Source organism: Balaenoptera musculus, chromosome 12 (assembly GCF_009873245.2).
Source record: "Balaenoptera musculus isolate JJ_BM4_2016_0621 chromosome 12, mBalMus1.pri.v3, whole genome shotgun sequence".
In the NCBI taxonomy this organism is placed as follows: Eukaryota; Metazoa; Chordata; class Mammalia; order Artiodactyla; family Balaenopteridae; genus Balaenoptera; species Balaenoptera musculus.
In genome coordinates this window covers 83,945,315-83,958,095 of record NC_045796.1, presented here as the reverse complement: position 1 = coordinate 83,958,095, position 12,781 = coordinate 83,945,315, and the positions used below count along the sequence as shown (strand labels likewise).

At 49.3% G+C, this 12,781-nt stretch overlaps 1 protein-coding gene across 1 annotated transcript in view; it reads right to left on the bottom strand.

The window, feature by feature from the left end:
- Window positions 1–12,444, bottom strand: part of B3GAT2 (beta-1,3-glucuronyltransferase 2) — a 78,095-nt gene extending 65,651 nt beyond the window's left edge. Inside the window, exon 1 of the mRNA XM_036871270.1 lies at window positions 11,760–12,444. Coding sequence (XP_036727165.1) covers window positions 11,760–12,356 — 597 coding nt within the window. The 5' untranslated portion in view covers window positions 12,357–12,444. The remainder of the gene's footprint in view (window positions 1–11,759) is intronic.
- Window positions 12,445–12,781: the final 337 nt, after the last annotated feature.

The following is a 12,781-nucleotide window of genomic DNA, read 5'->3' as shown; positions in this document are numbered from 1 at the left end:
CTGCAGCTTCTCCCCAGCTCCTGGGGCCAGACCCCCGGGACAGCAGACGTCCAGGGGGGTTGGGAAGCTGCCCTTCTGACCCACGTGACACATGTATCCCCTCACAGGGTCCCTACAACTGTACACGTCACCCCCGGGCCCGTGAGGAAGCTGAATAGTAGGGCTTCTCTTCATTTGTAAAAAGGACATCCTGGTTCCCGCCTTAGACACATGAGGAGAATTAAACATCTCAATGCCTAACATGGGGCCTAGCACACAGCAAAGGGTCAACAGCCCTGCGGTCACGAGGGCCGAGGGCCGAGGGCTTTGGCTCGGCCGGGCCTGGAGCGCACAGTTTCCAGTTCCTAACTTAGTGCTGCTTCTACCGAAACAGCAGTTTTCAGGCTGGGGGTGCCTGGGTCTCGGGAGTCTATGAAGACTCACGGACCGTGTGAGCGCAGATACCTTTAAGGGGACGCATCCTCAACCCCTGGGCAACCCTCCAGATGCTCCCCTAAATCTGCTCCTTGGATGGAGGGACAGGTCCTGCCTTTCATCCATCCTTGCCCCAGTCGGCCTGCTCCAGCTTCATATCCATCCTGGATCATATTAAATATGCTCCAGGACCAAGCAAAGGGAGTCAGAAATACTGCTGTCTTATTAAGAAAACTAACCTCTCTAATGAATGGGTAATGAGTCCTGTTAGAAGACAGAATGTTTCTACATTATTTTCTTCCACAAAATTGAACGAATGTCATCAATAGATTATTAAAATCATTTTTGCTAAGAGATCAACATATGACTTTTGGCTTAGAACTTGAGGGTTCAGAAACGTGAAGAACACTGCTAGAAGAAAACGCTTTCCACCTTATTTACTTCTTCATCTAGACAAGGGTGACCCAATGGCAACCAAACTTATGCTAAACCCCACCTCTTTCTAGTAATAAGTAACACTCAACAATGATACAAAGTATGTATCAATAGCAACAAAATGCTTCATCGATTTCAGTAAGAGATCAAGTTCTAAGAAATGTAGCTTTTATACTTAATTAATTATCCAACTTTGTAACATTTATGTTGTTTTGATGACTTTTTTACGCCTCCTAATTATAATGTTAACCCAATCCTAGAGACCTTTTTTATTGAAGTATAGTTGATTTGCAATATTACATTAGTTTCAGATGTACAACAGAGTGATTCACTATAATACACTGGAAATCACATGCTTTGCAGCTATTTTAAATGATTTTTAAAATTTAGACATCAATTTGAAAATATCCTAGAGGGAATGTAATTTTACCAAATTCTTTTAGGAGTTATGTGAATAGAAAATATCAAAGACCCTGGGTGTGACCACATTTCTGGTCAGAGACTAACCTGGATGGCACAGACTCTGTGAAGAAAGAACAGGGAGGGGAGAGAACTGTCTGCACCCACATAGCCCAGAAGGTGCCCAGGGACCTGCTGATGGACAGATGGGGACACATGCACACACACACACACCCCACTCCAACTGCTACATCTTCCCCAGGATGGCAGGAAATGGGCTATAAAATGTTTTTCTTTATGAAAATTTAAGCAACATTTGAAAACCAGAAAGCAGCTCAGGGTGAACCTCCCCATAAGTGCCAGGCGGCTGATGCCCCTCAGTGTTCCAGCCAAGGCTGGAGGGGCCTGGGCACAGGGAAAGCCTGTCCAGTCGATCCTCCCTGCTTCCTCTGTCAACAGGTGCCAGGGAGCCCAATACAGCTAACCTTCCCACCCAGCAGACAACCCTAAAAAAATCAAGCTATTGCTTCTAATCATGTGCCTGAAAAGTGGATTCATTTCATTCCTATTAAGCTGCCCTCTCCTTTGTAACGTGTTACCTCTTTGATTCGTTCATTCATGCTGGAAAGAACCTATCATGTAAAACACCCTAGGTCCACGCCAGAGGCTGGGGCCCCAACTTAACTAACACTCACACCCAGGAGCTGCAGGAAGTTGCGTGTATGTCCTGCCCTGAGACCCAGGCACGCCAACCTGCGCGCTTTCACACACTCCCCAGCCAGCCCCACACCTCCTGACCTGCAGGAGAACATCCTTCTACATCCTCCCAGCCTAAAACCTCCTTAAGCTGCTTTCTACTCTCTCCCATCTCACCTCCTCCAGGACCCTTTATCGACAAGCCCTGTTTAACTCTTGTCTCGCTAATCACTGTCATAATCCAGTGGTGTAATTCAGATCCCCAGTTTCCCAGTTCCCCCTGATACAGACTAACTTGGGAAAATCAAGCACTTCTACCCCCTCCTCCCCTCCAGGCCTCCAGAAACTCAGTCCAGATTTCAGGAGACTCAGACGCAGCTACCCAAGCGAGACAGCGCAGCTCTGCGGGAGACCCGTCTCCCGGGGAAGCCACTGCAGGGAAGCAGGGGGAAAGGACGTTTATAACGCGCCTCTGTTCAGTACTGGGAGCCATCGTAGGAGGGCAGGCAACCCTCGCCGATGTCCCGCGACCACTAGGCGGTGAGGCTGGACTTGAACGTGGGGCTGTTTAACCCCCGAGCTCCCGCTCGAGCCCCCCACCAGCCTCCAGCCTCACACGTGGGAAGCGGTCACACACCCCGCGGGCTCCACACCCCTCCCCTCGCCCTCGGGGCATCCACAGGGACGCCTGGCTACAGACTAACGTTCACGGGTCTCTCTCCCCCTCTCCTTAGCACTGAAAGCTCTCAGAGTCACAGCAGGGGCCAATTTTTCTTCCAGTTACTACTTGAAGGGCTCAGTGTAACCGCAGACCCACACACAGACTTCAAGGCTGTGATCTGACTGACAGTCTCTGCATGGGGCCCCTTTCCAGGAACAGCCTTCTTCGGGAGGGAAAAGAGTCCCTCAGCTCCAAAGCTTCCTACAACCCACTCATTCATCCCACAGGTTCTGAGTGAGCATTTACTAAATGCCAGACACTAGAGACACAGCAGTGAACAGAAGAAAATTCCTACCCTCACGGAGTTTATATTCTAGCGGGAGAGACGGTGAACTGCAATACACATGCTGCACTCCGTTACATAAAGTGACGTTAGCTGCCATGATGAATCACAACTGTCTATATTAACAATTCCTTGGTACAACTAGATGGACAAATATATATATCTACAATTTTTCTATTAGTTTACTACCCACCTAATCCAAGTTCTAATTAAGAACGTAAAGGTCAAAGATTTGCCTGATGGGGGATCTGAAAAGCAGATCTGCTTTTCTGTACACTGCTGTGTCCACACTTTCCAAATTCACAGACTGTTGGCGAGCATGGCTTTCTCTTCCTGGAGGGCTCTTTCCTCCCTGCCCCATGCCCCACCCGGCCCTCCTCCTTTAGGTGTCAGCTCAAATGTCACTCCCTCCTACAACCTACAGCTCCATCAGGGGCCTCTGCTTTACCCACCCAGGCACCTGCGTTTCTCTCAACAGGCACTGATCTTAGTGTGCAGATGTGGTCCAGATGCTCAATCTGAGAGGGCGGGGACGCTCTGCATTCACAGCGGTGTTCCGCCCTGCAGTAACTAACACAGCGCCCGGCACATAGTAGGTGCTCAACTAACATCTGTTAAGTGGAGGAGGAGGATACGCATTCATTACATTCAAATATCTTCTGAACATGGTCGTGTTTAAGCTCAAGTAGGCACAAGGAATCTGGCAGAGTGATACACTATTACTGCTAAAACACACTTAGATCAGGGAAAACCCAGTTAATGGCGAACATTCAGCATTTAGCACATGCAGCTTTCATTAGAGAGATGAAGAGACAGTTGACAAATACCTGCCATTCGGGCGGCAGGAACGACGGTCTTAGATCCTGCACGTTAACTCACATACTGTTTAAAGTTCTCTTTCCACTGATGGAGGAGATGGATAGAGGTGGGGCAAAAACTCCTGAGTTTTTAGGTATTTTGGGAAAGAGACCAAATAATCTGACTTTTGGTAAAGAACAGCCATCCTCAAGGTTTTCTTAGGATGTAAAAAGACTCAGCTCAGGATTCACTAATTTTGTTTTTAATCCAGGGAAATTTCTAGTACCAGAAGAACCAGATCATTAACAAACCTCCTACCCACAAGGGAGTCGTCTGGTGAATCTGTGAGTGCGGGCTAGCAGTGACCAGCACAATGACCACCTCAAAGGTTCCTAATAAGCTCATCTTGTGCTCCGGGGTGGGGGGAGCTGCCCCAGCGCCCATGGGAGGAAGCAACTGGCAGGGGTGTGTCACCACACCAGCTGCAGCTCAGACTGGCTGAGGTCCCCAGCCCCACTCCTCCGTCCTGATGGTAAACCACTGAGCCCACCTGGAACAATCCAGCATCACCCCCCATCATCATTCTATCCTGAAAATTATTCTTCCCTTCAATCTGTCTGCCCTGACAGGGTACATACCCAGCAGATACCATTGCTGATGTACACATATCAACTGAGGAGAAAAATTAATGCTTTATCTTCTTGCAGAAATTGATTCTTACTTGTTCCCAGGAATATATAGTTCAAGAACATATAAGACTACAGGTTACGCGCTAACTTGGCAGTTTTCACCACGACTTGAAAAAATAATCTAAAAATCAAACGGTCTCTTAGTGAGACAGGGAGGAGATAAAATTTTCATAAGACCAAATTACAGCAGGAAGAAAAGGTCAAGAGAGAACATTAGAAGTTGACAACAGCCCAGAAGACAGACCCATATGTAAAACTGAATCACCCTGCCTTACACCTGAAACGAACACGACATTGTAAATCAACCAGACCTCAGTACAAAATAAGTTAATTAAAATACATGCTTAGAAAAGAAGACAGACCTGAGTTCAAGTATGGCAGAAGCTAGAATGGTATCAGAGGACTCCTGACGATCGGATGCTTTACTCATCACAATGACATGCGCCCACCTGCCTATACACGTTAGTGGGATGGGTTGCAGGGCGTCAGAGGGCAGGCTCCAGAACCGGGGCACTGGGCCCACCATCCTGTCTTGGAACAGCTCCATGACCCTGTAAGCAACTTCCTGCTACTTCAGCTCTTCTGTCAAGTGGGGACACGATTCTAGTGATCAGGGTAACGACGATATTAGATTCAGGCTGTACTTTTAAAAATCCCTGCACTCACCAAAGAACTGTGTTCGTGCCTAAATATCAGCATTAGGATGGTGGAGAATGGGGGCCATACTTGGTCCTACCTCAGAGGCTGATGTGAGGATCAAATGAGCTGATACACGTAAAACCCTAAATATGAATATGGTTCGTGGCCCATAGTAAGTGCTCATTTTGCTTGTATCCATGGTAAAGGGTATCTTAACACGTTTATTTAAAGTTGTCCACAAAAATTACCTGGTACGAACAATGGATTATCTTAGTTTATTTCTATGAACTGGAAATCTAAACCTACCTACTTAGCAGCCTACCTACCTACCTAGGGATTGGTATGACGATTTTATTTGTGTTTCAGGGGAGAATTTGAGAACCAGGCAAAACTTAAATGGCATGCTTCAACAGTACTGCAAATCGAAGATAAATAATGTTATCTTAATTTATGCAGACCAAGCAAATATTTCATCAGAGTCCAAGAGGTCTGAATAGATATATCTGAAGATTATTGAATTCTGTACCAAAAAAACCCCACTACTTGAGTAGCACCCGGAATAGTTAATAAATAAGGCCGTTGACTTCGGTTCTTCTATTCTGCTTTTGTAGCAGGCCTTAAAAGCAATTACTATTCCATTACTGTTCACACGAGAAAATTTACAAGCCTGCAATCTAGAGGCAAGTGGGGTAGATGGAAGGAAACGGAGTCGCCCACTAGTTTCCAAGAAGCTTCAGACAAAGTCTAAATGCTTAAAAGACACACATTCATTGTAGCCAACAATAGCCCGGACATGCCTTCATGTCTATTCATGAGACAGAATAATCGGTGAAAAGTAGGTTGGAGGACGAAGAATGGGAAAAAGACGATAGGAAGAGGTAGAAGGGAGAAGGCCTTTTAAACCCAGAGTTATTTCTGGCCCATTAAAATATCAAAATCCAAATGAAAACTGCTGGTGTCCAAGGAAAACCCTGTCCAAAATGAACCACAGCTCAAGTACTGTACACCCAGCAGGAGTAAAGAAAACGTACAGATTTAACACTGATAGCCTAAGAAAGCTGCCCATAGTTTTATAAATCCAGTTTACACAATTCTCACATTTGATCAGACTTATGGCGTGACTATTAACATGCTTTCAGGTGGGAAGAAAGAAAACACAAGGGGACCATTTCAGGTAAAATCGTCTTTGGATGCTACTCCCTAAGAGAATCTTTGAGGTTTCTTCACTTTGAAAAGATAATTACCCTACACCAAGTAACTGCGTCAAGGGAAAAAGGAAAGGGAGATCTCCTGTCTCCTTTCAGGAAATACATTCAGAATCTACTATTCAGGGGGAAAGTGCCAAACACTGTAAATTTGAATATCCTTTGGATTAGGGCTCCAGTGAGCTGCATGTAAAGGGAGGAACATAGGAATAAATGATCAGAAAAGAGCTGGACGAACTTGCCCTCACCACTCCCAGCACACAAACAGCTTAACTGCACCCAACACAGCATCCAAACAAAGGGCTCTCTAGTTCACTGCTTGCCAGAAACGTCTTCCACAGGCGGTCTCATTAACTGAGCCCTTTCCTGAGCCCCTAAGGTGTTTCAGAGTCAGCTTGTCTTCCAGACTCACCTCGTTCAATTTAAAGTTTTAAAAGTTTCATTTTCTTGCTTGGAAAGTGCTATTTTTTAACTTTTTGACTCAACAGGTTTCCCAAGGCGAAAGTAACTTCACCTGAAAAGCAGCTGCTTTAAACTCAAGAGCACTTGGAAGGTTTTCTAGCAAAGGACAGAAATCTGATCAATAGCGTTATTGAAAATGTGACCATTTGTCTGTGGCCGCCGTTTTTATGAAAGCCGTGTAAATCCTTTGCAAATAAGCGTTTCCGGAGAGCTATGTCGATGGGGTGTGCAGGCGGCAGGCAGCAGGATTACCTGTGAGCCACGGTGCAAGACCCCCATCAAGGCCACAGGAAGAGGCCATGTTGAGTTACTGGCAACGTGGAAAACTCCAGGCACCTCCTTCTCCAATGGACAGCCCAGCTTCTGCAGCTCCAATTCACACAGCTTCATTTGCAAATGGATTTGGCTATTAAGCGTAGGATTGTTCGATGCAAATACATCTTTCCTGGTCGCACAGCTCAGTTGAAAGGGGAGCGTGAAAATTAGCTAGCTGGATGGGAGAAGAAAGCTCCATTCCAGTTACCAGGGAGGAATAATTGTACACAGGGTGCCTGTTGCACCTTTAATTTAATTTGGAGACCTTTCAGCTTTTACTCTCCTTCATTTGCAGCCAATGCTTAGTGAGTTAATTTGTACGTGGTTCATTTTCCTCCTTTTATCTTATCTATGTTAACATCAACCGTGGAAATGAGGAGCACCATGAATAAAAGATGAAGGCTGGGCTTCCCTGGTGGCGCAGTGGTTGAGAATCTGCCTGCCAATGCAGGGGGCACGGGTTCGAGCCCTGGTCTGGGAAGATCCCACATGCCGCGGAGCAACTGGGCCCGTGAGCCACAACTACTGAGCCTGCGCGTCTGGAGCCTGTGCTCCGCAACAGGAGAGGCCGCGATAGTGAGAGGCCGGCGCACCGCGATGAAGAGTGGCCCCCACTGGCCGCAACTAGAGAAAGCCCTCGCACAGAAACGAAGACCCAACACAGCCATAAAAAAAAAAAAAAAAAAAAAAAAAAAAAGATGAAGACTAACTCAGGACACTCTTTCCTTAGGTACTGTGTATCGCTTAAAACCCAATTTGTGCGTACACCATAGAAAAGGGCTGAGATATACGCCTGGCCCTACATCCTTAGGTACTGTGTATCACTTAAAAACGAATTTGTGCGTACACCATAGAAAAGGCTGAGATATACGCCTGGCCCTACATCCTTAGGTACTGTGTATCACTTAAAAACCAATTTGTGCGTACACCATAGAAAGGGCTGAGATATACGCCTGGCCCTACATCCTTAGGTACTGTGTATCACTTAAAAACCAATTTGTGCGTACACCATAGAAAGGGCTGAGATATACGCCTGGCCCTACATCCTTAGGTACTGTGTATCACTTAAAAACCAATTTGTGCGTACACCATAGAAAGGGCTGAGATATACGCCTGGCCCTACATCCTTAGGTACTGTGTATCACTTAAAAACCAATTTGTGCGTACACCATAGAAAAGGGCTGAGATATACGCCTGGCCCTACATCCTTAGGTACTGTGTATCACTTAAAAACCAATTTGTGCGTACACCATAGAAAAGGCTGAGATATACGCCTGGCCCTACATCCTTAGGTACTGTGTATCACTTAAAAACCAATTTGTGCGTACACCATAGAAAGGGCTGAGATATACGCCTGGCCCTACATCCTTAGGTACTGTGTATCACTTAAAAACCAATTTGTGCGTACACCATAGAAAGGGCTGAGATATACGCCTGGCCCTACATCCTTAGGTACTGTGTATCACTTAAAAACCAATTTGTGCGTACACCATAGAAAGGGCTGAGATATACGCCTGGCCCTACATCCTTAGGTACTGTGTATCACTTAAAAACCAATTTGTGCGTACACCATAGAAAAGGGCTGAGATATACGCCTGGCCCTACATCCTTAGGTACTGTGTATCACTTAAAAACGAATTTGTGCGTACACCATAGAAAGGGCTGAGATATACGCCTGGCCCTACATCCTTAGGTACTGTGTATCACTTAAAAACCAATTTGTGCGTACACCATAGAAAGGGCTGAGATATACGCCTGGCCCTACATCCTTAGGTACTGTGTATCGCTTAAAAACGAATTTGTGCGTACACCATAGAAAGGGCTGAGATATACGCCTGGCCCTACAGCATCCCTGATCAGCATCTGTCCTCCCGTCCAAGGAGCTGTAGTTTTTAGATGTTTTAACTGGTCCTACCTTTTCTCCAAGAGAGCACTGTCTAGACTGCAATCCGCATGGAATCATTAATCCTAGAACGGGTGGAGAGTAGGCCAGCCCCTTAATGCACAAGACTAAGGATGCATAAATTCCACTAATCTGACTTCTTAGAGAGTGCAATCCTGCTTGCCATGAAAAGAATGTGCTGTAAAAGAAAACTGCATGTCTCAACATAGATGCCTGGTGAACAGAGATATGCCTGCTTTGTCCAAAAACACTGTGTTGGGGGAGGGATGGTGGGTGAGAACGGGATTAGTCCTAAAATGCCTGTCTGGGAGGAACCTCTAGGAGCTACAGAACTTAAATTCTAAGTGTATCAGGCATATTATGCTTTTTAAAAAATCCCTTCTCTTGTGTATTTTGTATATGTGGCACCTCTCCTTAAATAACAGTTGCACATGCTCTTAAGCTTATTTTGAATATTTCATTACTTCCAACTGTACGAAACGTTAGTGTCTTGAAAGTTTTGCATTTCTTTCCTATATAGTTTCCTCTCGGCCAATGCTATTTTTTTCTCCTTACCCTCACCTCTTTCTTTACCTTCTCTCTCTCTTTTCTCCCCCATGGACCAATAAAAAAAAAACCTACTGCATTCTTCTCTTGCTGCTTCATATGCACCACCACCAAGCCTTCCTTTCAGTTTGGGAAGCATCAAAGGAAGACTGTATTCTGAGCCGTTTCTCTGCCCGTCTGTGCCAACTCTTCCATTCAATCCAATACCTCACACCAACCGGCTAGAAGCTGGAAGAAACTGAAACTCACGGCTCTTCATAGCCCGTCTCCTTAAAAGGTTAATTAATAATAATGTTCACTATTTTGCTTACATAAGACCACACATTTTCACAGGTAGGGCAACTTCCAAGTTGTAGAAGAAGGAAAAAAGACTTTGGGGTTTACGATAGCTAGTGGGAAGCAGCCGCATAGCACAGGGAGATCAGCTCGGTGCTTTGTGACCACCTAGAGGGGTGGGATAGGGAGGGTGGGAGGGAGGGAGACACCAGAGGGAAGAGATATGGGGATATATGTATATGCATAGCTGATTCACTTTGTTATGAAGCAGAAACTAACACACCACTGTAAAGCAATTATACTCCAATAAATATGTTTAAAAAAAAAAACTAAACCCAAGATCCTACTAGAATATGATAAGCAATAAATAAATATTATTTTTAAAAAAGACTTTGGGGTTTAAAATGATGGTGTACTGAAATGTAAGGGTCTTTGCTTCAGAATACAAACCACGTCTTTTGGGGGCAGGAGTACACAAACAGGATCACAATAAGAACCCAACTTAAAAAATCAGATGATATCTCTAATCTTGGTTATAATAAAGACCATACTATAGATGACAAGCTTATTGATTTCTTCGGGGGGGGGGGAACACGTGAAGAAAGCCCTTCATCGCGAAACCATGGAAAAGAAAAGATGGGAGCGATGACTGGTCCTTTTATTCATGAAGCAGGAGAGGATGAATAGAAATGAAGGCAGCAATTGCCCTTAAGAAATGGATTTTTAAAGCCACACAGGCAGAAAAATTAAGCCGGAGAGGTACAGAATAGCTCCGTCCTGAGGTTATGAAAGCCAAACTGAGATATCAGGATGGAAGCATGGGACGTTTGTGATTTCTAGACGTACAGATTGTCCAGTTTACTTGGCGGAAGGGGAGGGATGATGGCGTCTCCGAGGCAGGATGTCAGGAATTCGGGGGAGAGGAAGGCAACAGTCCCACGATATGTCAAAAAGCTCAAGATTTTTTTTCCGCTATATTTGTGGACGAGGAACAAGAAAAGTGAAAACTACGCAATCCAGCCTCATTTGCAGAACGCTCGCGCGTGCGCACACACTCAGGCGGCAATATACCAACCTCAAGGACTGACACCTGTTCTAACCGGGTGCCTGATGGCTTTGTGCACCTGTAGCCTCCAAGGGAAACTGTGCCATCCCAGCAGCAGCAGCAGGCCGGGCTGCGCCGAGGACCTCATGGCAAGCACCAGGATGCAATGGCCCGGTGCCAGAGTGGCCAAAGAGGGTCCTAGAGAAGCGTAAGGAAAAGGAAACGGGCAGTCCAGCTGATACCTCGGACTGCAGAGAGACAGAACCACAGGGCAGGGCAGTCTCAACTCAGTTGCCAGAGGGCTTCCTTTTAAAGGAGGTCGTCTTTAGAGTCAGACAGGGCCTTTGCGGGGTGCGGGAAGAGATAGAAGGAGGACCCCTTAGAAGTCAGGCTTTTCTCTAGTAACCATTTCCGTGCCAGCGGACTGTACGACAGAAATGTGTCTGTGGGCCGATTTTTAGTTTCCTTCTCCACCGTCCTCCCGATACGGTTCTAGACTCAGAATCACACCTGTGTGCGCGGAAGGGCCTCGGAGACCACCGAGCCCGCCCCCAGTGCGCTGGGTCCCTCCCCGGTCTCTCCTGCAGCCCGGCCCCACGGAGCTCCATCCTCAGGCCGGACAGAGCCCACTTCCTCGAAATCATCCCCGCGCCTCACACCTGCGCCACCGCCTCGGCCCAGTCGTGGGGCCGGTGTGTGTGTGTCGGGGCGGGGGGGCAGCAAAGCCCCCGCCAGACTCCCCTCCCCCCCGAGTCACAGTGGTCCTCCCACCCCCTCCACCCCCGGGGCCAGCGGGGGGCTGTGGAGCTCTGCGCCCGGAGTCCCGAGTGAGCGACCGGGTAGGTGAGCACTGCCCAGAGCAGCGGCTGCAGGACCGGCACGCGGGGGCCCCTCCCGCCCGCCTACCCCCCGGCGGGGCGCGCCGGCCGCTACCTCCTGGAAGAGCTCGAGACTGTAGGTGTTGTCGTCGTCGGCGAAGAAGAGCACGCCGGGCTGCGCGCGCTGGTGCCCGTGCCGCTGGCGCAGCCAGGCCAAGCCGGCGTTGCGCTGCTCGGTGGCGCGCGGCAGCCCGGGCCGCTTGTAGCGCCGCGGCGTGGGCACGTGCAGGTGCGTGCTGGGCAGCCCCGCGCGCGCCAGGAAGCGGCTCACCAGCTCGCTGCGCGCCGCCGCGTCCTCCACCAGGATCCAGTGCAGCTGCGCCACCTGGCGGAACGTGTTAGCCAGGCGGGTCAGCTCGGCCTTCTGCACCGGGCGGCTGTAGGTGGGCGTGATGGCATAGATGGTGGGCAGCGGCGGCTCGGGCGGCGGCGGCGGCGGCGGCCGCGACTCGTTGCGCTGCTCCCGGCCGCGCCCCGGGCCGCCCCGGCGGAGCGGGAGGCGGGCGGCCCCGCGGCCCCCGGCGTAGGGCGAGAGGTAGGGGCGCGGGGTGAGCGGGGGCGCGGGCCTACGCGTGTCCACGTCGAGCATGATGATGACGATCAGGATCCAGGGCAGGAGGATGAAGAAGCGGCTGAAGAGCACTGACTTCATGGCGCGCTCTCCCCCGGCCTCTCGGACGCCCCGGACCGGGGCGAGCCGGGGGACCCCAGCGCGCAGTTTGGACGGCGGCGGCGCCGGCGCTCCGGAAGCCGCGGCCCGCGCGCTCTCCACGGGGTGGGTGGCGGGGCGCTGCGGGGGCGCGGAGCCGGGCCTGGGGGATCCGCGCAGGGGCCGAGGAGCTCGGGCTACAGGGCGGGCGGCGATGCCCCTACTCCGGGGAGTCGGCGGGAAGCGGGACTCGGTCCAGCGGCGCGCTGCCGGCCCCGGAGTCTACGCCGAGCGCCGGGAAGGCGGCGATCCCACCGCGCTCTTTCCGAAGAGTGGGAGCCGGGAGCCGTCCCGCGGCGCTGCGGGAAAAGGGACTCCAGCCGCGGGCCCCCGATGCGCTGCCGGGGGCACCTTCGAGGGTGGGGGGC